The sequence below is a fragment of the Bufo bufo genome, chromosome 1 (assembly GCF_905171765.1).
Source record: "Bufo bufo chromosome 1, aBufBuf1.1, whole genome shotgun sequence".
In the NCBI taxonomy this organism is placed as follows: Eukaryota; Metazoa; Chordata; class Amphibia; order Anura; family Bufonidae; genus Bufo; species Bufo bufo.
In genome coordinates this window covers 786,402,199-786,429,501 of record NC_053389.1, presented here as the reverse complement: position 1 = coordinate 786,429,501, position 27,303 = coordinate 786,402,199, and the positions used below count along the sequence as shown (strand labels likewise).

The 27,303-nt window shown below is 42.1% G+C and overlaps 1 protein-coding gene across 2 annotated transcripts in view; it reads right to left on the bottom strand.

The window, feature by feature from the left end:
• The window catches only part of ICAM5 (intercellular adhesion molecule 5), a 73,956-nt gene that overhangs the window by 8,116 nt on the left and 38,537 nt on the right, over positions 1 to 27,303 (bottom strand). Inside the window, exons 3-7 of one of the 2 annotated variants that reach the window (XM_040414926.1) lie at positions 22,656 to 22,943; positions 6,953 to 7,186; positions 5,501 to 5,758; positions 3,928 to 4,188; positions 2,972 to 3,232 (exon numbers count right to left, since the gene is read on the bottom strand). In XM_040414926.1, the coding sequence (XP_040270860.1) occupies positions 2,972 to 3,232; positions 3,928 to 4,188; positions 5,501 to 5,758; positions 6,953 to 7,186; positions 22,656 to 22,943 (1,302 nt within the window). The remainder of the gene's footprint in view (positions 1 to 2,971; positions 3,233 to 3,927; positions 4,189 to 5,500; positions 5,759 to 6,952; positions 7,187 to 22,655; positions 22,944 to 27,303) is intronic. The other variant, XM_040414927.1, reaches the window with a different exon arrangement.

Genomic DNA, 27,303 nt, shown 5'->3' with positions numbered 1-27,303 from the left:
GTCACGTTCATAGTCCCATGGCCTAGGGGGCAGCTCAGTCCTAAGTGAATGGAGCTGAGATGCGAAACCAAGCACAGCCGCTATACAATGTACGGCGCTGTGAGAAGGCAGCCATGTTCACTGGAGTGCTGGTGTCTCCTCAAACAGCTGATCAGGGTGGGTCCCGGATGTCAGTCCCCCACCGATGGAATACTGATGACCTATCCAGGATAGGTCATCAGTATAAAAAAGCCAGAAAACCCATTTAATTGGGTACCAATTGATACCAATGTTTTTTTTTCTAATGTTATTTGTACAATGGGGAAAGGGGGTGATTCAAATGTTTGACTCTTATTTGTTTATTTTTTAAAATATTATTTAAAACTTTTTTTATTTTTATTTTAATTTTTTTTTTGTCTTTATTTATAGAGTGATCACTTATACCATAAACTGTAATAATTTACTACTGTTCTGTTGTAAAATCAGTGGCTCCATTAAGCCCTCAATAGGAACTTTACAAAAAATAAAGGTTTTTAAAAGTATAAAAAAAATAAAAATATAAAAATTCAAATCACCCCCCCCTTTCCCCAAAATGAAACTAAAAATACTTAAACAATAAAAAAAATACACATCAGGGGCATTGCCAAAACGCCCGTACTATTAAGATCTAAAAATATTTATCCAATGCGGCAAACGGCGAAACAGAAAAAAATGTCAAAATGGCCGATTTGCGTTTTTTTGGTAGCTTTAACAAAAAATGATCAAGAAGTCGTACCCACCCCAAAATGGTGTCAATAAATAGTACAGATCACCCCGCAAAAAATGAGCCCTCACACAGCTCCATAAACATAAAAAAGTTATAGGGGTCAGAATATGGCGACAAAAACAAAAATATTATTTTTTGGAAGGTTTTTATTTTTTTCAGTATTAAAACGCAAGAAAAACTATACATCTGTGGTATCGCCATAATTGTCCTGACCTGGAGAATGAAAGCAAATATTTTTATTTTACCGCATAGTGAAAGCCATAAAAAATAAAAAAAACATAAAACTGTTGCGGAATTGTTTTCTTTTCCAATTTCACCACATTTGAAATTTTTTTCCTGCTCCCAACTACATTGTATGCAATATTAAATGGTACCATTAGAAGGTACAAATTGTCCTGCAAAAAACAAGCCCTCACACGGCTATGTGAACAGAAAAAAAAGCTTTGGTTCCAAGAAGGCAGGGAGTAAAAAAAGAAAATGCAAAAATGGAAAATAACTCCATCACCAAGGGGTTAAAGACCCGACATATACAGTACAGACCAAAAGTTTGGACACACCTTCTCATTCAAAGAGTTTTCTTTATTTTCATGACTATGAAGGCATCAAAACTATGAATTAACACATGTGGAATTATATACATAAAAAACAAGTGTGAAACAACTGAAAATATGTCATATTCTAGGTTCTTCAAAGTAGCCACCTTTTGCTTTGATTACTGCTTTGCACACTCTTGGCATTCTCTTGATGAGCTTCAAGAGGTAGTCCCCTGAAATGGTTTTCACTTCACAGGTGTGCCCTGTCAGGTTTAATAAGTGGGATTTCTTGCCTTATAAATGGGGTTGGGACCATCAGTTGCGTTGAGGAGAAGTCAGGTGGATACACAGCTGATAGTCCTACTGAATAGACTGTTAGAATTGGTATTATGGCAAAAAAAAAGCAGCTAAGTAAAGAAAAACGAGTGGCCATCATTACTTTAAGAAATGAAGGTCAGTCAGTCAGCCGAAAAATTGGGAAAACTTTGAAAGTAAGGGCTATTTGACCATGAAGGAGAGTGATGGGTTGCTGCGCCAGATGACCTGGCCTCCACAGTCACCGGACCTGAACCCAATCGAGATGGTTTGGGGTGAGCTGGACGGCAGAGTGAAGGCAAAAGGGCCAACAAGTGCTAAGCATCTCTGGGAACTCCTTCAAGACTGCCGGAAGACCATTTCAGGGGACTACCTCTTGAAGCTCATCAAGAGAATGCCAAGAGTGTGCAAAGCAGTAATCAAAGCAAAAGGTGGCTACTTTGAAGAACCTAGAATATGACACATTTTCAGTTGTTTCACACTTGTTTGTTATGTATATAATTCCACATGTGTTAATTCATAGTTTTGATGCCTTCATAGTCATGAAAAAAAAGAAAACTCTTTGAATGAGAAGGTGTGTCCAAACTTTTGGTCTGTACTGCATGTACAGCAAATGTAAGGAAAGGGATATAAAAAGAGTATACTATCAACTATGGTGGATTTCCTTATATTTTCCCATTTCACCACCAAAATTTGAATCAATAAATTTCTGCCCTAAATTGGTGCAGTTAAAACCTAAAAATCATCCTGCAAAGAGCAAATGCTCCGATGGGTATGTCAATGGAAAGCTAAAGAACTTTATGGCTTTGTGGCAAAGATGAAAAAAACAAAAACTTGATGCTTCCTGAACGCGTGAAAAAGTTGTGACCCTAAGGCCCCTTGCAGACGAGCATGTCCGGATTAGGTCCGGATGCGTTGCGGATGCGTTTAGTGAAAACTGCGCGATTTCGCAAGCAAGTCTATTCAGTTTTGTTTGCGATTGCGCTCAGTTCAGTTTTTATCGCGCGGGTACAATGCGATTTAATACATTTTGCACGCGCGTGATAAAAAACTGAATGTATACAAACATCATCTCTTAGCAAACATGAATATAGAACATTCTGCGATTTTCACGCAACGCGAGAGTGATGCGTGAAAAGCAACGCACATGTACACAGCCCCATTCAAATGAATAGGTCCGGATTCCGTACGGGCGCAATGCCTATGGGGGCCTATGGGTTTAAAGGGGTTTTTCAGGGAAAAAGTTCGTACTTTAGTAGATGGAATGAGAGTGGGTATGTAGGAGGGGATGTATCAGTGGGTTTGGTAGATGACAATGATGTCGATGAGAGGTCCCAGACATCCATGCATTGTAATGTTAGAGTATTCATGCCATTACCTTTAACAGTAATTCTCTTTGTCATTGTGTCCCGCCCATGCTTATTTTGAGCAGTACAGCTGTAATCTCCTTCATGTGCTTTCTGGGCGGCAGAGATATTAATAGTACTGTTATCACTCGACAGATTCACATTGGGTGTTGGAAGGTGCCAACTGTAGGTAGGACGGGGGATACCCTGTGCCACACAAGTCAAGATCAAGTTTTCCTTTTCCGACACGGGTATAGATGGCTTGATGTTAATTCTTAACACTTTAGGCTTGACTAAAAATAAACAGTAAGTCAAAGAATATTAATAATGACTAGTGTGCTGTCCCAGCAAATGCTTCTCATCATTGAATTCTGTGTTATATTTGTTATCCACTATACTTAGTATACTTTGCTGCCATCTAGAGTACATTGTTATAGTTGTTTTATGTAAGTTATCTATGGTTGGAATTCATTATATCATTCATCTTGTGTCCTGCAGTCTTTTCCTGTGTGTAATATATGCATCACAGAGCTGAAGAGATGATTTTCCTTTGACATCTATGATCATTTCTCAAGATACATTCAATAAATGTATTACCTAAAGGCATATCCATTTTATCTCCCTCATTGGAATTCTATATGCAACTGGTGTCACAAGGGGAATGATTATAGCGAGTTCTCTATCTTCCATTGCTTGTACAAAAGATTGCCACTCACACTCAGAGACTTCTCCCATGTACATCTGTGGCAGAATAACTAGGGTACAGCCTAATGCATTGTGGATAACATATTGCTTCAGGACACGGGTAAAGCTATAAGTAGTGACATCTTGGTAGTTGGAAGACCCTGTTACAGATTTTACAAGAAGTCTAAGAACGTCAAGTTACGCCTCTGTTTTAGGACTTCATGCACCTTGGGTAACCAATAGAGGCAATGGGTGGGCAAAACTGACCATTTTCATTGGGGGTGTCGTAGTTCTCAAATTTTACCTGCAAGTGTGATTTGCTGGCTCTGAGTGACAGTCCCATGCTTATTTTGAGCAGAGCAGGAGTAATTTCCCATATGTTCCTTCTTTATGCCCCATATTTTCACAGTCCGCTTATCTTTAGAGACTTGAACCTCAGCCTTTGGATGGACCCAGCTCAAAGTAGGAGGGGGGAATCCACTGGCTTCGCAAGACACCGTTACATTGTCGCCTTCAAACACTTCGACAGAAGGTTCCACCTTCACTTCTGATATTTTAGGCTTGGCTTTAAAAAACAGAAATAGACAAGAATACAAGTGTTAAATAATATATTGTAGCGATTGGGCAGGTTGTCAGAAGGGTCAAAAGAGATATTACTCAAGGGCTTCCACCATATACAAATCTTCACCACCCAGTCTTCTCCCTTGCTTCTATGAGCCAGATAGTAGTATCTACAACTACTGAAAGGGGTTGCCCAGGCACAACTCCTCAGGATAGCTCTTCAATATCAGAGCTGTTTGAAGAGGCTCCATTAAGTGCCATGGCCTCAACCTAGGCCATTGACATCATGTTCGTTGGTCCCAAGGTATATGTGTAAGCCGATCCTTTTCATGTGAATTGGCCTGGGCTGCAATACCAAGCACAGCCACTATACAATGTATGGCGCTGTGCTTGGCATGCTATGAAGAGGCTGCAGTGCTTACCGGAGCACCATGGTCACTACAAATAGCTGATTGGCGGGGGGTGCTGGGAGTAGGTTCCCCATCTATCTGGTATTTATTTTTGTACATGCTTTATATTGATCTTTGTATGTAGTACATATGCAATTTATTTGTGATTTTTCCTCAGCATGAAAAAGGCCTATTAGCACTAAGGCCCAAATTCTTGCTGTTTATGACGCCTATATGGCAGCATTAATAAATTAAAGGGGTTAGCCCATCTCAAACATTGGTGACATATTGCTAGGATATACCGGCGGCACCCACACCTATCTCTACAGTAAAACGGAGCTTACAAAGTGAAGGAGGGTGCACCTCACATACGCTGCTGCCCTCCATTAATTTCTATGGGACTGTCGAAAATAGCTGAGCGCTGTCTGGCTATTTCCATCAGCCCCATAGAAGTAAATGGAGCAGTGGTCGCACTTGCGCTATATGCTTCCTACTCATTTCTATGGGAAAATAGCCGAGCGCGCCCATAGGAAAAATAGAGGACAGCCGCGCATGCGCCGTCTGCTCTCCTTCACTTTGCTTGCTCTGTTCTAGAGATAGCTGCTGATCCCAGTGGTGGGACCCGCACCTATCAGACATTGGTGGCATATCCTAGCGATATGCCACCAATGTATGAGATGGGCCAACCCCTTTAATTCACTGCAACTGCAACCACGGTGTGCTGCCTCACATTGACCAATCTAATATTGATAACCTATCCTGAGGACAGGTCCTCAATATTGTACTCCCAGAAAACCCTGTAGCCCATGCTTGAGAAAGGTGTTAGCCTACACGTCGCTGCTAGAGGCTCACTCTTTTGACTCACTGGCCTTTTGCCTCCATCATCTCTATCTTCTGTAATTTGCTTTCTACTAAATAACGATTAACCTTCTAGAGTGAGCTCTTCCTTGAGACTGTGTTGGCCATGCTTGTTCCTTGCTGTGCACGAGTATTTTCCAAGGTGACTCTTCGTCATTGTCTGGATTGTAATGGTTGTGTTGTCCGGAGAAAACTGGACATTGGATGATGGAGTTTCCCAGCTGTAAGCAGGAGCTGGTTCACCGTCTGCCTTACACATCATTGTCACAGTGTCACCGTCATTGTGTAGGGGTGGACTCACTTTTATTTCTAATACTTCCGGCTTGTCTAAAAAACAAAATAGAAGAAGGGTTCACATTATGTTTTTGTCGTCTGTTTAACTTACACAAAAAAACGTATATGTTAACGGATGCCTCAGACAGGTACCATACTGTGGCATCCGTCACCATAGAGTTCCTCTGTAAAAAAAAAATTAGACATAAATTTATACTTTTTGCAGGACTCACAGGATGGAAAAGCGTAGTATACCACACTTTTCCATAAAATGGCCTGAAATCAGATCTGTCTTTGGCTGTCAGGCAACTGGCTGTACCAGGAGCCCTCCCCCCTGGCCTGCCTACGATAGGCCTCACCCCAAGTTTATTTTCTGTTGAATTTTATCATTAATTGACTATCCTTGAGTTTATATTATTATTTTTTTTTGGTTGTTGTTGTAAACCTTCAATTAATTATCTGTGTTTAAAAAAAAGCCTCACAATTGTGGAACTGTGAAAGAGTAAGATCCAACTACTCTTTTCTGGATGTTGTGATATACCCAGATCGGACACCATGGAGGCTAAGGCCAATTTCACACAAGAGCATTGACATACCGTATGTTCCATGTGACAGCAGTATTTCATGGACTGAACACTGCTCCTGTGAAACGAACTCATAGTGTTATAATGATTGATAATGCTGTGTGTTCCTGCCCCACCTTGGCTGTACTGAACTGTACTGACACCATTATATGAGTACAATGAAGTACAGCCGAGGTCGGGCATGAAAACTTTATAATGCAGTGAGTTCGTGTCACAAGAGCAACGTTGAGTCCATGAAATACTGCTGTCACATGGAGCATATTTCACAGACTGAATACTCTTTTGGGAAATTGTGTATTGCTTTTTTGTGTCTTGCTGATATGCTAAATAAGTATCTTGCTTGTATCTTTTGATATTGTCTTTTGATGATCGTTAAATATCTTCCATGTATTTGTATGTGTCTTGTATGTTTTTGCAACAGCATGCAATCCAACTAATTTAGCAGAGACCGTTTACAAAGGGGAGAAAGAGACAATCTTCTATGATAAAATATATTATAAAGTTTCTTATATTCACCTTTATGAAAAATTTGTGGAATGGAAAGTGACTATTTAGGCACACATTATTAATTCACTTTGCTATGTGTATGAACCTATTGATTCTCCCATTTTTGAAACCTTTGTAAAAACACTATGTCTGATACTGCCAATATCTGGATACTTACACTGTACAATCACTTCTACTGGCTTGGAAATCTGATCAAAGTTTTTAGCAGTACAGATATAAGTGCCGGTCATATTTCTCAATGCTTTAAACTTCACTCCCTCTGAATAGTTCTTGTTGCCTTTCTGGCAAGACACACACGGAGGTGGGTATCCTGTGGCCTTACAGTGGAAACTGTTTTCTTCTTTCTCTATCCAAACTAAGTTATTAGGGCAATCTGTAATCGTAGGTTCACCTGGAGGAAAGAGAGAAGACACAAAAACTGTTACTATCAGCAGGAAAACCATGTTACCCAGGATTCTTCTATATCGATGATTCTAGCAGCCTATGGCATTATTAACCTAGAATTGCACATTTTCGGCAATGCTGGCATATAGCTTCTTTACGGAGAATTCCACAATGTTAGAGTATAGTTTTTTTTAAAGAAATCTGTCACCAGGATATTAAAGTAAAGCCATAGCCTAATAGCACTTAGTACCTTATTTCTAGATGTACCTTTGTTTCAGGAATAGATTTTTTCTATCTTCTGAAAATCCTTTTTATTTTTATATTTTTATTTGAGACACGATACATCGTACATAAAAAGGTATAACCATCATTAAAACATATACAAACATGTCCAGCACATAGAAGAACAATAGAAACCTTCCATGACCAAAGCATTTTGTCTGAATGTTACACATATATCTTAATACAGTGAGGGTGTTCCACAGGTTATGTACCTTTCAGCCTAATAATGGTGTTATGTTAGTGTCGTCTTTTCAGCCTACCTAACGTGCCTTTCAATTGCTCAGTCAAATACCATAGGGTAAGAGTAAAGGTTCTCATTATTGCTTCAATTTCCGAGCTAGAGAGGATTTGCACTATGAAGCTGCGCCATTTTTAAAATTAACTCTTCTATACTACCCTCCTTACGCCTTTCTGCTTCTCTACGTTCCAGTGACAATAAACCTTTCAGTTTTTGCAAGATGGACCCTCTTGAGGGGATCGCGGGCTGCAGCCAATTTTGCAAGAGACATCTCTTAGTCACCAAGCAAATGGCATGAAATAGGACCAGTAGCCTTTGTTCGGTTGGGCCCTCACTGCCCGTTTCCTCCCAGTAATGGAAGAGATAGATCATAGGTCTTAGGGGAATATTGAGGTTCCAGATATCTTTGATTATTTGTGCTACTTGACCCCATAGAGAATAGGTCTGCGTGCAGGCCCAAAGACCGTGATGCAGATCTGTGTGTGGTGTGAGACATTTTTGGCAACTTTTTAGTCTATTTGGTCTGCTAGGGGCTGGCGGCAAATTGAAAGCATAGATAGCATTATGCATTATCCTAAAATGTGTGTCTCTCCAGGTTTCATTTAGTATTGATTTTCTCAGAGCCCACCAGCCTTTCAGAATCTTGTCCCCCGCCTCTTGATCTTCCAAAATCTGGGCCCATGGTCTAAATGACTAAGGCTTCTCTGACTTGGGAGTAGAGAAAGGATATGGATTGGGGGCCTGTCAAAGCCATTTTGATTGGTTTCTCTCGAGAGATCAGACAATCTGTCAGTGAGAAATTTCCTGACCTGGGCAAACTGGATGCCCTGGAAGGGGTTTAGTTTGTATTTGTCTCTGACCTCCTGATATGTCCACCACCTATACTCTAAATCATGCATCATATGTTGGGCTGTGAGGATCCCCTTTGCTCTCCATTCTCTAAAGAGACCACTACTCCTACCTTGCTCAAATTCTGGGTGGCCCCATAACGATAGGTATTTTGATATCTTTTGACATAAACGGAAATCTTTTCTAAGAGCTCTCCATGCTGCCCAGGTATGTCTGAAAAGGGATGATACATAGGCAAATCTTTCAGTCCCGTTTGGAGCAGGGTGCAGGGATCCCCAAGGGGAGCAGAGGTTTTTCTCCAGTACATAGTCTGAATGAAAACTCGTGTGATGCACCCAGTCTATAATATGCCTGAGTAGGCAGGATAAGTTATATAATCGTATATTCGGCATATTCATTCCCTGCTTTATTTTGAGGGCCATGAGTTTTTTTTATACCTATTCGAGGGCGTCTACCTCGCCACAGAAAATGTGTCATTTCACTGTACAACTTGGCTATATCCATATGTTTAATCAATAGGAGCAAAGTCTGAAGGGGGTATAAAAGTCTTGAGAAGCTCATCATTTTAATTAAATGTATCCTTCCCAAGAATGATAGAAGTAGGTTGTGCCATTTATGTAGTTCTTGAACTATCTTATGGATTAGGGGAGTATAATTAAGCTTGTACAGGGAATCCTCTGTGCTTCCCACTTTAATGCCCAGATAGGTTATACTGCCTTTCGCTATCGGTATTCCACATAGAGACTCATGGTTGGCGATGAGGTTCCCTCGCTGTGACTGTAGGAGTGCGCACTTGGCTGTGTTAACTCTGAAGCCTGAGAACTTTCCAAAATCATTGATGCTGTTTAGCACACCTAGCAGCTCCTCCCGGGGTCGTTCCATGAACAGCAGAACATCATCTACGAAAAAGGCTACTCTCAGCTCAACATTCCCTACCTTAATACCCTCAAATTCTCCCCGGGTATTCAGATAACGTACCAAGGGTTCCACTGCCAAGTTGAACAAAAGAGGAGACAGGGGGCAACCCTGCCTGGTGCCTCTATGCAGAACAAAAGGGTCAGACAAGAAGTACTGGATGCCTATTCTAGCTTGTAGGTTGGAATAGAGCTGTTTCAGATACATCCTAAAGGAACCCATCATCCCCAGTTTGTCCAGCACCCACCCTAGCCACTCCAAATGAATGTTATCAAATGCTTTTTCAGCATCCAGTGTGACCAGCAAAGGCGGTTTGGCCATAGATCTTACAGGGAAATTTCCCGGTGGGCCTATGCCCAGGGGGCCGTCTGGGTCCTCCTGACGGCCGGCCAATGGAAGTTTTTGGGGATGTATTTTGTGCTGCTGGCAGTATTTTGTGATGGGCTGTGGTATTTGGCTCTGTTGTGGTGGTATAATGTGCCACAATATGGTAATGTTGGCCCTGCCTTCCATCAATTTGGATCCAGTTACAAAATGGGGCCACTTTTAGTATTTTTTCCAGGGCCACTTTTAGTTCCCAGTCCGCCCCTGGTGACCAGGGCGGGAGCCGAGACCCCCCCTCCTCTCCAATCTACTGCATCAAGAGCCGCCAGGACTCTGTGGATGTTTGTGACCGCCGACCTCCCCTTCACAAAGCTGACCTGTACTGGGCTAATCAAGCTAGCCTATTGGCCATAAGTTTAGCGAAAATTTTCAGGTCTTGGTTGATAAGGGAGATCGGACGGTAAGAGGACGGATTTTCGGAAGGTTTGCCCTCTTTTGGGAGCAATCTAATGTGGGCCATATTCATCTGTGGTGATAACACCTACTCCTGCAGAATCGCACTACCCATGCATGACAGGGTAAGTGAGACCTGCTCTTTCAATATTTTGTAAAAATCTCCCGAGATTCCATCGGGTCCCAGGAACTTATCGCCTGGTAGCTGTGTAATTGTAGTTTGTATCTCTTCTGCCGTGATGGGCGCATTGAGATAGCCTAGTTGTTCAGGGGTCAAAATGGGAAAATCTAATTCCTCCTGAAAATTTATTTCTCCCCCTCCAGTGCCCTCAGGCTTGCAATACAGGTTTGAATAATAGTCCCTAAAGATCTTCAGAATTTCTGAGGGGTTTGACTCCAGTGCACCTCCAGGCCTGCACAGCTGATACAAGGGACGTGGTGGGCGACGTCCCCTAGCTAAGTTGGCCATCAATCTCCCTCCCTTGTTCCCATATCTATGGAGTTCTCATTTCCATTGGGATTTGTAGAAACCTTCCCTCCTATCTGCCCAGGTTTCAAAATCTCGTCTTGCCTCAATCCAGGCTTGTTTATGCTGGGGCGTTTGGGTTTTGTAAGAAGGTACCTGGAATCATCATGGATGGAAGGTACTGTATGTGTCACTGAGGTTCCTGGCCTCAGTGAAGTAAGAGCCGGTATTTTATGTGTCAGCAGCAGCTATTGCTAATTGACACCTTGAGATTTAGTATGGCTGTCATAGCTGATCCGGGACGGCTCTTACTGGGAGTAGTCAAAGTGCTGGGTGGGTGACTACTCATCATGTTCCAGGCCAGGTTTTGCCAGGCATAAAAACCAGCCAGCACTGCCAGGTGTGTGGATTTACTTCCCTCTGACAGTGGAGCTCAGGAGTCTGTGTGCTGTGAACTGAGGGCTGTGCTGGGATTCGAGGTTTGAGCCAGGCTGGAGGACTCAGGCCCCTCTAAAGGCGAACAGGCCGACTATGGACTTGATGAGGCTGAACTGCTAACAGGGTGTGAATTAACACCCAGGAGAAAAAGCGACTTTTATTATTTATGGACTTTCTTTGTGTGTGAACAAACACCAAGCCACCTGCGTTTTGTGATACACCTTATCTGCATTTTGTTATACACCAATGTGTGAATAAACACCGCTGTTTGATTCAAGAACCGTGTACTTTGCCTCTATACTGCATCCGCTAGTCCTAACTACCAGAGCGAATGCCCACAGTTTGTATGAACTCTCTATATGCCTTTTGAACCGCCCTGCTAGTTTTAATATATTGGGTCTTGGTTGCCTTTTTAAGCCCTGCTGCATGTGTAATCAGACGGCCCCTTATCACTGCCTTACCTGCCTCCCAAAACAGTGCGGGATTGGAGACATGTTCTTGATTTAAAGTACTATACTCTAGCCACCAACCCTGCACCAAAACGGCAAAGGATTTGTCTTTCTCTAGGAAAGATGGTGTAACGGATCTCCTAGCACCCCGACCGGGTACCTCCGTCGATAGGTGCTCCTAGTGCTTCCAGAGGACTTCAAGCACTCCACTTGACACCGTAAGCACTGCAGACCCCACGAACCGCCGAAGCTTGGTTGAGGCCTCACCGTCTCCTACCCACCCTGGACCTACGACAAGGCTCCAGGCTCCAGTGGGTGAACCTCTCCTACATCCAGAGAGCAGGGACCAGGAACAAGCTCTTACAAGAGCTAGTAGTTATAGCCAGGGGAGTATACAGCGTATAGCAATCCCCCAGTGTTGATCAGTTACCCAAACACCAGCCTCAACATGATAAAGGGTAAAACAGGAACTCTTTATTGAGGGCTACCTTCCCTTATTTATGCAGGTCCCCATCTGGTGGACACGCCCCTAGGGGACCAGAAGGAAGACTGTGACACAGGACAGATATGCAGCAATTCAGGAGACACAGACACAATACATTGTAAAGTCTGGATTGGGGGTCACTCGAATATTAGGCAAACAACACAATATAAGTATCCACATAAATTTTAGAGGCTTGAATATCACCACATTACAATATTACACATAAAACATTTCATGAAAATCAATTAATAAAACACAATATAATATGTAATTAAAACTATAACACCGCACTAAAAGATCATAGGCTGTAGACCTATATTCCAGCAACACTAAGAGTCTCTGAAGGGCTGTGCAAAAATACTGGTGTATTTCCAGAAGTTGTTAGCAATTGGCTGCACGTTCTATAGTTCAGAGACGACTATAATTGATAAACCGCAGGTTCTATAGTCCAGAGACAATTATAATTGATAGATCACAAATGTCAGTAAATCCACATTACGTACGGTACTTTACCGCTCCTGTAGCTGGTCCGCTTGTACGTCAGGTTAGCTGATGAGATGCTCTATTTTGAGCTGTCAGGACCTGTGAGTCGGCTGTGCAGTGAAGTTCCCTGGATATTCGTTGTAGCGGTAGTGTTTGTATTACCGCTTTGACCTTCCAGGACCTGTGTGGCATCCCACGTGGTTTGCTGGGCGGTCAGGTGTTTCCAGGCGGGATTTTCAAACTTCTTAAGTATAACAGGCTTGCTCCGTACTCATGTGGACATCCGATTATGTATTCTTCTTAGTGGTCCCTCACTGTCATTCACCAAACGCGTTTCGGGGTAAAAGGACCCCTTCCTCAGTGGCTTGACAGTGGAGGTGTAAAGCCCCAATTTATATAGTGTCTATAATTGGTAAAAATGGGTTGGGACATGGATTGAACCATGGGTTGGACTAGTGAGGGACATCGTAAAGACCAGGAGTTTGGATCCAGATATTGGAAATAAATCTTTTCTCATAAGTCTCAATATTAATGGATTTATCATTCTATTTAGCATTTCATGCGGTGTGTTTCACTTTAATACATGTATATAACTTAACTTAAGGTAAAATCCGGAAAAAACGCATGTGCGGTTTTTATGCGTTTTTGATGCGTTTTTTTCGGAAACAGTGTTAAAATGGATCCCTGCATAAAACTGGATACTTGGGTAAATTTAAAAATGCATTGTACACTTGTAAAAATTTCACATATATAGAATTTCAGGAATAATATAAAATTTCAGGAATAATAGAGTTCTTACATTGCGAAAATATTGGATAGGGTGTCAATACTATTCTCAAATTCGATAACTTGATTTCGATAGCTTGTTTGAATATATCGATGTAAAAGGGGGTGCTGAGCTGACGGGAGAGAGAGATCTGGGTGCTGGTAAACAGCCCGACGCAGATGTCTCTGTCCCCCCAGGCCAGACGACCCTACTATAGGAATGCAAATAGTTCCATGTCGGCCTTTAGACCTTTTGGTAACAAAGTATTAAACTCAAATATCCTCTTAGATTCTATCCTGGACATCTGAAGGATATGGTTGCCTCCTCTCCATGTATATTTGACTTTTTCTAATGCCATGTATTTGAGGCTAGATGGATCACTATCATGATGATCTTTATAATGTTTAGATAGTGAATGCAATTATCCCTTTTTAATATTTGCAACATGTTCCGACACCCTCTTTTTCAACGTTCGTTTTGTCCTGCCAATATACTGTTTACGGCATGGACATTCAATTAAGTATATAACACTCATTGAGTCGCATGTCAAACCTTCTTTAATATCCATGGAAAATGAATTCTGCGTCGACTGGGCTTTAGAGTTTTTTTTAGGGAAATTAGTGATTTTACAGTTGGAACATCGTCCACATCTGTAAAAACCACTAAACGACAACCAATTTTGTTTTTCTGCTATAGTATACTTCTTCTTTTTTACCGATGGGGCAACTTTGAGACCCAAATTGGAAACCCTGGTGTATGTTATTTGAGGTGAGGTGTTCAATAGGGGACCATTTATCTTATCGTCAAGCAGATGGTGCCAGTATTTCTTAATCACTCTCTCCATGCCTTTATATTGTGCATGGAAAGGTAGAATGATTCTCAATGAATCTTCTATTGCTTCCCTTTGCTTGGGGACAAAGAAATCTTCCCTCTTCATTATTCTGACTTCCCCCAATGATCCCTCCAAAAGATGGATAGGATATTGTTTCTCCACGAATTGTTGTTTTAGTGTTTCTGCTTCCATCTCAAATTGTAATTCATGAGTAGAATTGCGTTTTATTCTTCTAAACTGACTTTTTGGCACGTTAGTCAACCATCTAGGTAAATGGCAACTCGTGTATAATATGTAACTGTTTTTATTTACTGATTTTTGATACGTGTTACATATGAGTTTATTGTCTTGTCCTGTGATATTGAGATCTAGGAATTGTATATTTGCCGCACTAGTGGTGGAGGTAAATTTGAGGTTCCAATCATTTACATTTATTTCTTCCAGGAATGACGACAGTGCTATAGTTGTATCTTGCCATATAAATATCACGTCATCTATGTATCTTCGCCATAGTACCAGACCCGCCCCCAGTATTGGTCTGATGGTGGTGGCCTCCCACTGGGCCATAAATAAATTAGCATAGCTGGTGGCGAATCTGGTACCCATGGCAGTTCCTTTTCTTTGCACATAGAATTCCTCATTAAATGAAAAATAATTGTGTGTCAATATATATTGAACTCCCTCTATCGTATACAGTATCTGTTCCTCTTTCATAGTATTATGGGCAATAAGTTGTTCACGTAGGGCCCACAGACCTAATTTATGGTCGATTATTGTATAAAGCGAATTAACATCCAGGGTGCCCAAAATCCATCCATTCTTAAACTCCACCTCCTCCAATGTTTTAATAACACTAAAACAACAATTAGTGGAGAAACAATATCCTATCCATCTTTTGGAGGGATCATTGGGGGAAGTCAGAATAATGAAGAGGGAAGATTTCTTTGTCCCCAAGCAGAGGGAAGCCATAGAAGATTCATTGAGAATCATTCTACCTTTCCATGCACAATATAAAGGCATGGAGAGAGTGATTAAGAAATACTGGCACCATCTGCTCGACGATAAGATAAATGGTCCCCTATTGAACACCTCACCTCAAATAACATACACCAGGGTTTCCAATTTGGGTCTCAAAGTTGCCCCATCGGTAAAAAAGAAGAAGTATACTATAGCAGAAAAACAAAATTGGTTGTCGTTTAGTGGTTTTTACAGATGTGGACGATGTTCCAACTGTAAAATCACTAATTTCCCTAAAAAAAACTCTAAAGCCCAGTCGACGCAGAATTCATTTTCCATGGATATTAAAGAAGGTTTGACATGCGACTCAATGAGTGTTATATACTTAATTGAATGTCCATGCCGTAAACAGTATATTGGCAGGACAAAACGAACGTTGAAAAAGAGGGTGTCGGAACATGTTGCAAATATTAAAAAGGGATATGAATTGCATTCACTATCTAAACATTATAAAGATCATCATGATAGTGATCCATCTAGCCTCAAATACATGGCATTAGAAAAAGTCAAATATACATGGAGAGGAGGCAACCATATCCTTCAGATGTCCAGGATAGAATCTAAGAGGATATTTGAGTTTAATACTTTGTTACCAAAAGGTCTAAATGCCGACATGGAACTATTTGCATTCCTATAGTAGGGTCGTCTGGCCTGGGGGGACAGAGACATCTGCGTCGGGCTGTTTACCAGCACCCAGATCTCTCTCTCCCGTCAGCTCAGCACCCCCTTTTACATCGATATATTCAAACAAGCTATCGAAATCAAGTTATCGAATTTGAGAATAGTATTGACACCCTATCCAATATTTTCGCAATGTAAGAACTCTATTATTCCTGAAATTTTATATTATTCCTGAAATTCTATATATGTGAAATTTTTACAAGTGTACAATGCATTTTTAAATTTACCCAAGTATCCAGTTTTATGCAGGGATCCATTTTAACACTGTTTCCGAAAAAACCGCATCAAAAACGCATAAAAACCGCACATGCGTTTTTTGCGGATTTTATCTATTTTACCTTATATAAGTTATATACATGTATTAAAGTGAAACACACCGCATGAAATGCTAAATAGAATGATAAATCCATTAATATTGAGACTTATGAGAAAAGATTTATTTCCAATATCTGGATCCAAACTCCTGGTCTTTACGATGTCCCTCACTAGTCCAACCCATGGTTCAATCCATGTCCCAACCCATTTTTACCAATTATGGACACTATATAAATTGGGGCTTTACACCTCCACTGTCAAGCCACTGAGGAAGGGGTCCTTTTACCCCGAAACGCGTTTGGTGAATGACAGTGAGGGACCACTAAGAAGAATACATAATCGGATGTCCACATGAGTACGGAGCAAGCCTGTTATACTTAAGAAGTTTGAAAATCCCGCCTGGAAACACCTGACCGCCCAGCAAACCACGTGGGACGCCACACAGGTCCTGGAAGGTCAAAGCGGTAATACAAACACTACCGCTACAACGAATATCCAGGGAACTTCACTGCACAGCCGACTCACAGGTCCTGACAGCTCAAAATAGAGCATCTCATCAGCTAACCTGACGTACAAGCGGACCAGCTACAGGAGCGGTAAAGTACCGTACGTAATGTGGATTTACTGACATTTGTGATCTATCAATTATAATTGTCTCTGGACTATAGAACCTGCTGTTTATCAATTATAGTCGTCTCTGAACTATAGAACGTGCAGCCAATTGCTAACAACTTCTGGAAATACACCAGTATTTTTGCACAGCCCTTCAGAGACTCTTAGTGTTGCTGGAATATAGGTCTACAGCCTATGATCTTTTAGTGCGGTGTTATAGTTTTAATTACATATTATATTGTGTTTTATTAATTAATTTTTATGAAATGTTTTATGTGTAATATTGTAATGTGGTGATATTCAAGCCTATAAAATTTATGTGGATACTTATATCGTGTTGTTTGCCTAATATTTGAGTGACCCCCAATCCAGACTTTACAATTACCTCTTTATACCAGCATTTGGGAGTGCTGTGGGGCAGCGCACCATTCCAGAAGTGGAACAGTGAGAGAGCCACCATTTCTTTTCTACAGACACAATACATCCCTACAATGCATCATGGTTTCCTCCTCTCTGCCCTGGAGACACCCGAGGAGTAATTCAATTATCTCTCAAGACAAAGGGAAATCGCCAATACACATGTGGAGACAACAGGACAGAAATCACCATTTAAACATGCAATGTCACAACCCTTACAGTAAACACAGATATTTAACATATCCCCAGATAGCTCAAGTCTGAGTGCATATTATTAGGTGAATGGCACTCAGAATACACGAATACAATAAAATTAGCTATCTGGGTACCCTCACATAACATAAAATACAATTCCAAAGACAGATTTAAGCTGTGCGGCTGGTCTGTCTTCTCCTTTAAAGTTAGTATGGGCCATAATCCTGAGGCAAGAGGCTGGTAGCCAGGCCCCTCTGAAACCCAGTGGCGAGGTTGGTTTCGCCACAGATGGGAACCGCCATACAAACTCTGCTCCCCTCAGGACCGTGTCCGCCAGAGTCAGGCTAACAGTAGAATGATCTGAGATCACCAGATCTCCAATGAATACCTCCTGCACCCTAGACATTAGCTGGGGATCTGTAAACCAGTAATCGATTCTAGACCATGAGTCTTGTGCGTGGGAGTAATGGGTATATTCCCTGTCATCAGGATGCGAGATCCTCCACACGTCCAGCATGGATGTGTCCTCTAGGAAGGCGGCCAGAACCCCTCCACCCGCTTTCGTAGTGGCATTAGGGTCACCTGCCTGTTTGATATCTTCATTTGGGATTGCTACTGCATTAAGATCACCCCCCACTATCTTGTCCCATACGGGATCTTGCAGAAGCCTGTCTCTCAAGGATTCAAAAAATGGCTTCTGAGCCACATTCAGGGCGTATACATTATAGAGTTCTCCACTCGGGTCCGTTACCTTTAAAACTAGCACTCTTTCTTCATCATCTGTGGCCTGAGCCTGCACTTTATGGACTAGGTTTTTGTGTATTAGTGTAAGCACACCTATTTTACCTTGAACTGCTGGAGATCCATAAATTCCCCCTCCCCTTCTCTGGAAGTCAGATTCTATGAGGTGCGCTTCCTGCAGAAGGGTGATGTCTGCTCCTAGGCGCTTGAGATGATGCAGCACCATCATGCGCTTCTGCGGGGAGTGCAGACCTTTGAAGTTCCAGGTAATTATTTTAACCATTATGTAATATAAGACAGCATCTTTTACCCTCGCTATGCATACTCATGTAGGCATGGAAGTAATCAGCAGTATCAAAACAATAATAACTCCAACAGAAAAAAAAAAAAGTAATATTGTGAACCAAGCGGTAGTCCCACTGTAAAGAGAAGAAAAGTCGTAGACTTTTTCTGGTATCTCACGACACTCCATTCCGTCTAAATCTGGACATGTTGGGGAAGAAAAATACCTCATGTGACAGTACCTTCATAGCTCAATGCCACATTAGGGCGTATCTGTGGATCCTAGGAAGAAATCCCTCAGCGCCCATTGCAGTGTCCCACTCAAGTAACCGTGGGCCCCGCAAACGTGCTTTTATCATGTATTAATGTCATGTGATATGCCTGTATTTTGTATTTTATCTCCTGTCATATTCTCCATGTCACAATGTGATTTTACATGCAAATATCCTTTACACAGGCCTAGTCAGGGTGCACTACACTTGTTTCTCCACTAGATGGAACAGTGTCAGTGTATATATAGCTTAGCTCAGACCTAAGTTAGGCTGTGCAGTCGTGTGCTGTTCTGTGCAATCCTGTGCAGTTGTGTGCTGTGCAGAGCAGTCCAGTTCCTGGTTGAGGTAAATCCAAACCAGTGCAGATGAGCTCAGGTCAATCCAAGTGAGAGTTCAGTTTTATGCAGTTCTCTCATGAGCCTACAAGAAAGCAACAGCCATGTAGCTGAATACCTAGAGGGAGGCATCTTCCTAGCCTCTCTACTCTGTCCCTGTCAGCTTCACAGTCCAGGGTTAAGGCCTGCAAATATTCTACCTAGAGGTGAGCAATTCACTCCTATAGATCGCTCTTCCAGGGTGACCAATGTCTAAACTGTATGCAGCCGAGTATTTAAGGAATTATCACGTTTATGCAAGACAAAGGATTAGCAAGATAGTCATTACCTGAGGACTTATTAGGCACCTTTGTACTAGGTGTAGGAGATAGCAAGAAGCATCTACATCTCCAGTTCAAATCCTGAGGACAGTCAGATCAACTGTCAGAACAACATTGGAATAGAAGTTTCAGGATTCAGAAAAGCACCTTTTTATTCAAGGATTAGGATCATGTTGATGTCCTCTTTGTCTGTGAAATCTAGGTACTTCATGATGACCTGCCTCGCTCTCGGGGACCTCTCCATGTTCTCTGTAGGTCCATCTGCAGCATTTAAGCTAGGTACCAGTCTATGCGCTCGTTCCACTTTTCGTAGTATTGATAGGCCAAGTGCTTTAGGTAGGTCAAACTCACAAATGCGTCGCATCTCCAACCCTGGTACCTCCTCCGGTAGCTCCACCAGGCGTAGATTACTGCGGCGAGAACGATTTTCTAAATCGTCCACCTTATCCCTAAGCTCCCCACGCTGCAGCATCGCCACTTTTGCGTTGGTGCCTCCTAGGTCTTCTTGCACACAAGAGGTACGTTGCTCAAGTTCATCAATGCGATAGCCTTGCTTCTTGCAGCTCTGTGAGAGCTGATTGTACCGTAGCTGACAGTGAGGCCTTGAGGTCCGGAGCCAAATGATTTGCCACCTCAACAGCAAGGCGCTTAAGGTCGGTGGCTGGGAATGAGCTGGGCCCAAAGATATGTTCTTGTGAGGGAGCAGGCTGTAGGTCCAGGGATAGGCTATCAGGCAGGATGGTAGTATTATATTTAATTAATGGCCGGCTATGTATGTAAAAGACATATACATTTATTAAAAAAAATATATATATACCATACATAGAAACACCAATATCCCTGTATCCTTCATAAAAAAAGCATAAAAAATTGCATGCAAAAATATAATAGCATATATAATCACTACCATAAAATAGTGTACAGTCAGGGTCCCTCTGTCTATTCCTTAGTCCCTCGTTCGTATCATATTTTTAACCACAGAAGAAGAAACCTTGGAGGTTTCGAAACGCGTTTGGTGAACATAAAAATAAAATACAGAGATATACAGAGAGCTGAAAACTTGAACCAAGAAGGAATATACGTAGCCACGGAATGCAATCGGCGCCTCAATACGCCTAACCCGCATGCGCCGAGAAGTGAGTGCCGGCACTGGCGCGGGGACTGATTGTGGGAACTGGAAGTTGGGACTGGAACTGGGGGAACGTGGGAACTGGAAGATAAACAGCTGCATATGAGAAAACCGCGTATGTATTAACTGCTATCAGCAATACCAAACCAACACATAGAGAATACATCATATCCGACTTGGGTACACAGCAAGTACGTTATATATGGAACTGTAATACGAAGCAATAAAAAGACTGTATTATAACGACTTAGAACGTTACATTGAGGAAGATTACAATAACAGGAAGTTTTGTTTGCTCTTTTAATAGGAATAGACAGAGGGACCCTGACTGTACACTATTTTATGGTAGTGATTATATATGCAATTATATTTCTGTATGCTATTATTTATGAAGGATACAGGGATATTGGTGTTTCTATGTATGTTATGTTAATTGTGTTTTACATACAGAGCCGGCCATTAATTAAATATTATACTATAGGAGCTAGGTGGTGTAGCAGGGTGGGCTATATTCAGGTGAGCTCCCTTACAAAAACTGGGATGGTAGCATTCTCAGACGCCATCTTGGACACGTTGTTGATCTGCCGTCACCCGGTTTCTTCCCACTCCTCAATAAATACCTCTCCATACACTCGAAGAAGCCTTTGCGGGATATCCCACACAATGGGTGGGAAAAATGAGCTCGTAGGCAGTCTGTGGAAGGTGATGCCGCTGGGAAGAGTAGCGGAGCTCCGCTACTCGTGTCACTCCATACCAGCGCCGGAACCGGAAGTGAAAATCCAGTTTATTTGGTATGCAAATGAGCCAGTAAGGTGCCCAGAGGGGCGTCACTCTTGCAGGAAGGAGCCCAGACAAGCCCCCTGCTAGGGCCCTCATGCTGGAAGCAGGGAAAAGGGGGGAAGAGTTATGGCTTGAATGTGATGTAGGAGGGGTAGGTGGACACATTGTGGCAGGGGGCGTGTCTGGGCTCCTTCCTGCAAGAGTGACGCCCCTCTGGGCACCTTACTGGCTCATTTGCATACCAAATAAACTGGATTTTCAGAGGATAAAAACATCTATTGCTGGAACAAAGGCACATCTGGAAATAAGGTACTAACTGCTATTAGGCTATGGCTTTACTTTAATAGCGATTATCCTGGTGACAGATTTCCTTTACGTATAATTTTTTTGCAATTTCTATAATGCTGGCCTATAGCCTTTTTCCCCATAACTCCACATCGTTAGAGTATAGCATTATTAAGTAAATTTTTTTTCTACAATTTCCATAATGCTGGTCTGTTCTTCCCTTCCCTTGTAGATTGTAAGCTCTTGTGGCCAGGGTCCTCTTCCCCTCTGCACAAATTTCTTAATAATTTCTTGTTTATTGTATTTTTATATTATGTATTTGTAACCCCCTCTTGATGTATAGCATTGTGGAATTAATGATGCTTTCAAATGAATAATAATAATAATAATAATAATATTGCCTTTTTACCCAGATTTCCACAATGGTAGACTATGGCTTTATCAAGCAGATTTTTACAATTTCCATAATACTGGTCTATAGCCTCTTTATCCAGAATTCCACAATGCTAGACTATAGCCTAATAAAGTAGTTGTTTTTTTTTTTTTGCAATTTCTATAGTGTTGGTCTATAGCCTCTTTACCCTGAATTCCACAATGCTAGACTATAGCTTTATGAAGTATGTTTTTTTTTTTTTTTTACAAAATTCCATAATGCTGGTCTGTTCTTTCCACTTCCCTTGTAGATTGTAAGCTCTTGCAGGCAGGGTCCTCTCCCCCTCTGTACCAGTCTGTTAATAGTTTCTTGTTTCTTGTATTTTTATATTATGTATTTGTAACCCCCTCTGGATGTACAGCATCATGGAATTAATGGTACGTATAAATAATAAATAATATTAATAATATAGTCTATTTACCCAGAATCCCACAATGGTAGACTATGGCTTTATTAAGCAGATTTTTTACATTTTCCCATAATGCTGCTCTATAGCCTCTTTACCCAGAATTCCACAATGCTAGACTATAGCTTTATTAAGTAGTATTTATTTTTATAATTTCCATAATGCTGGCTTATAGCATCTTTACCCAGAATTCCACAATGCTTGACTATGGCATTATTAAGCATATTTTCACAATCGAGTGCCTTGGTCATTAGCCATCCATAGGCCTTATACTTACTTAGTAAATACATCTTCTTTGGCTCGCTTCGGGTTTTAAACTGAGCTTCACATATGAACTCCATCTTGTCCATCTCCTTGGTGACCTCCAATGTACATGTTTCATTGGTGGAGATGCCATTTTTGGACTGGTATTTTCTGGTCACACAGTTTTGTAATGTTGCATTGCCTTTTATCTTCAAGATCACGTCCAAGCTGGGGTCTGTGTATTGCAATCCACATGTGATTTCTGTATCGTCATCCTCAATGATGTTATCTTTAAAGCGCAGTTCGGGAATAGGTAGACTACCTGGAATGAGAAGGTGAGAAGTTGAGGTTCATTGCCGATGAGGCTCATTGTTGACACGTGTTAGCTTATACATTTTGTGATAAAACAATGGATGCTATGGAGAAGTACTTTAGTGTCATTATTGCTGATAAACTAAAGAATTAATTTACCATAGTAAAGAGTAGTGTTGAGCACGAATATTCGAAAAGCAAATTTTTATCTCGAATATCACCACTTCCAGAATTCGCGAATATTTAGAATAAAGTGCTATATATTCTTTATATTGAATATTCGTCATTTTTTCCATCTGAACACACGATTCCTCCCTGCTTCTTGCTTGTGGGCCAAAGAGTCATTGGCCCACAAGCAACTTAAGCAGGGAGCAATCATGACTTTAGATGAGAAAAATTAAGAATTTTTTTCTCATCTGAAGGTCAGATTGGAAAAAAATTACAACTATTAAAAAAAAAAGATTATAGCACTATATTAGCTAAATTGCTCTATATTAATATTTTTTTCGAATATTCGCTATATTGCTATATATTCTTGTTTTAGAATATTACGAATATTTGAAAAAATGAATATATTCGATATAGTGCTATATATTTGTTTTTTTAGAATATTCACCATTTTTTCCATCTGAAGTCAAGATTCCTCCCTCCTTAAGTTGCTTGTGGAACAATGACTCATTGGCCCACAAGCAACTTAAGCAGGGAGGAATCATGACTTCGGATGGAAAAAAAATGCAGAATATTCTAAAAACGAATATATAGCACTATATTCTATAGTGCTATATATTAGTTTTTGACCCACGCCTGTATTGATCGCGTAATATTCGCATATTACGCGATCGTTACCTTGCCGATCTTCGAGTAAAAAAAAAGAAAGAATGTAGAATATAACGAATATTCGGCGAATATTCTACAAAATATCCGCGAAATATCACAAATTCGAATATGACCCCTGCCGCTAGTAAAGAGAGGACTCATGGTTTGGCAGGAGTTTTGTATAAAAGGTGGCACATTACATGTCTTTACTTCTCCAATGTTCCTACCCATTCCATCAGCAAGCAGGCTAACTGTTATCTGTTGCTGACTGATCATATTATGGTTTTACAGCTGAATAATTACAATTTACTATGCAACTAGTCTAACAAACATAAGACCACCTATCCTTGCAGTGAGTAGGTCTTCACGTACATGGTTGTAAGCACATGGGAAGCAGGGGAATCACTAGAGAACAGTCCTACTCTAAAACACAACTTTTAATATGTTGACTACAAATCCCACTACATGCTGAAATATATGTAACAAAAGAATGTAGCAATAAACCAAGCTGTACAACATCCCCTGCATCAATTGAAGTTGCCACATTCGTGGCCACTTATGGTTTGAATGTAAAGCTGCACAAATATAGTAGTCACTCACAATATGTTGTGCTGATTTCCATTCAAGGATCAATAATGCATGCCGATTCCAGAGTTCAATTTCTTATTCCATTGAAGTCTCCCGGACGGCTTGTATGCCGACTTTTAGGCATAAAGGTGAGGATGGACTCTAACCCTAATGTTCTTGTAGTCCCTGCCTAAAAGTAGAGTAATCACCCCTCTTCTTGGTGGCTGTCCCTACAAAAAATATGTCCCTTCCTACTAAACTATTTCCCATAAAAAGGTCCTGGTGCATTTCCCCTATTGTGGATGAGGTAGGTTCATCAGGGGACTTGCATATGTCATCCCAATGGATATAAATGGTAGAGCCAGTATGTTGTCCCATGGAGTGGGATTTTTAGTCAACATATTAAAAGTTATGTTCTCCAGTGATTCCTACTAGAGCAATATTTTGTTACATGCAGTGATTTATATAAAAGGAGGCACAGCAATTGCCATGGGACAGCCACAGATTCCCAACTTTTCTCCTTATTACATCTTGATGCCATTTCTTTGGTTCCATACATAAAAAGTTAATTAACATTGTAAATATGTTACATTACTTATCCTGTACTGATCCTGAGTTACATCCTGTATTATACTCCAGAGCTGCACTCACTATTCTGCTGGTGGAGTCACTGTGTACATACATTACTTATCCTGTACTGATCCTGAGTTACATCCTGTATTATACTCCAGAGCTGCACTCACTATTCTGCTGGTGCAGCCACTGTGTACATACATTACATTACTTATCCTGTAATGATCCTGTACTGATCCTGGGAATCATCCTGTATTATACTCCAGAGCTGCACTCACTATTCTGCTGGTGCAGCCACTGTGTACATACATTACATTACTTATCCTGTAATGATCCTGTACTGATCCTGGGAATCATCCTGTATTATACTCCAGAGCTGCACTCACTATTCTGCTGGTGCAGCCACTGTGTACATACATTACATTACTTATCCTGTAATGATCCCGAGTTACACTCTGTATTATACTCCAGAGCTGCACTCACTATTCTGCTGGTGGAGTCACTGTGTACATACATTACTTATCCTGTACTGATCCTGAGTTACATCATGTATTATACCCAGTGGCGTACACACAATCCATGGGGCCCCGGTGCAAAACTGATCCATGGGGCCCCCTCCCCGTCCATCCCCTAACCTGCCGCTGCCCCCCCAACAAGCCTCCACCCCCCCCCACTATCTCCCCTACCATTCACCCAACATGCCTCCCAACAGTACCGCTTTGTGTGGGACAGGCCAATTTTGGATGGCAATCCTGCTGTACTGCCATCTGTGGAGGACACTGTTATGGAGGGGATCTGTGGATGTCACACTGTTATGGGGGATCTGTGGATGACACACTGTTATGGGGGATCTGTGGATGACACACTGTTATGGGGATCTGTGGATGACACACTGTTATGGGGGATCTGTGGAGGGCACTTATTGGGGATCTGTGGAGGGCACTTATGGGGGATCTGTGGATGACACTGTTATGTGGATATCTGTGGATGACACTGTTATGGGGATCTGTGGATGACACATATATAGCATCTTATGCTATGCTTATGCCATCCACAGATATCCCCCATAAGTGCTCTCCACAGATCCCCCATAACAGTGCCCTCCACAGATCCCCCCACAACAGTGCCCTCCATAGATATCCCCATAAGTGCCTTCTTGTAATGTATCAGTGGGGAGGGAGAAGGCGAGGACACTTGCGGCGGGGCCGGTGCAGTGCCCGGCGCTGTGCACACACCGGGGGCAGCTCCTACCTTCTGGGAGTTCTATTGCAGGACATTTTGCTCCATGGTCATGACCCAGCTCCTTCCCGCGCTTCTTCTGCTGCTGCTGCTGAGATGCAGAGCAGCGGCTGCGGAGTGAGCGGCTGTCAGGGCAGCGGGGCGGGCACATGGACTATGCACTGCGGGGGGACCACGAGCCTGGAAGATGAGCCCCAACCGCACCGCAACTGCTGCTACACAAGTCTCCTGAGCGGCGGCCGCTTCACCACTCCCACTCCTCACATGGCCAGCAGTGGGCAGCTGAACTAGAGGGCTGCTCTGCTGCTGTGCTGCCGGTGTGTGACATGCAGACTCGCCACCGCGCCGGCAGTTTGAGCTTAACATCTCTCCCTCCGTCATGTGCCTCCTGCCCCGCCTGCCTGCTTCATTCATAAAGTGGAAGGAGCAGGCAGATGGGGCAGGAGGCGCGTGACGGAGATGTTTTTGACACTCACTGCACTGACTGCTGGGCGCTGGCATTTTGCCAGCAGCTTGAGCGGCGCGATATGGCTGCGCGGCCGCCCACCCACGCAGCTTAGTTAGAGGGAAGGGAACACTGACTGCAGGGGCCAGGGGGGGTCCACAGGCGGCCGGGCCCCTGGAGTGCCGGACCCGGTTGCAACTGCGACCCCTGTATGTACGCCACTGATTATATCCCAGGACAGGACATGTCACCAGTATGCACTTACTAATGTGTTGTTATCATCCATATTGTCTCCTTTGCTGGCCTGATTCATTTTTCCATCACATTATACACTGTTGGTTTCCATAGTTACGACCACCCTGCAATCCTGCTTGCACACTATAAGAAAAAGGCCAGGCCTCTCTGGTGGCCAACACCTCAGGAGCGCACATAGGCACCTCGTATCTGCGCTGCAACGATGGCCGTAACCCCTGGAAGCGACCAGTGTCGGACAGATTTTATAGGGTGTCAGTCTTTAGGCACCCCTGGTATGTGAGGTCAAAAATATGCCATCGCATAAAACCCGAGGAAAATACAGCAACAAAAATCAAACTCTCCATGTTCTGCAATTTTATAACCTTTGTGGCCCCAGCCCTCAAAGGTGCCAGAGCTGATTTATTGCAGTGCACCGGAGCAACATTCCCAGGAAGCCTGTGCTGATAGATATCATCTAATTGCTTGAAGAAAGCCG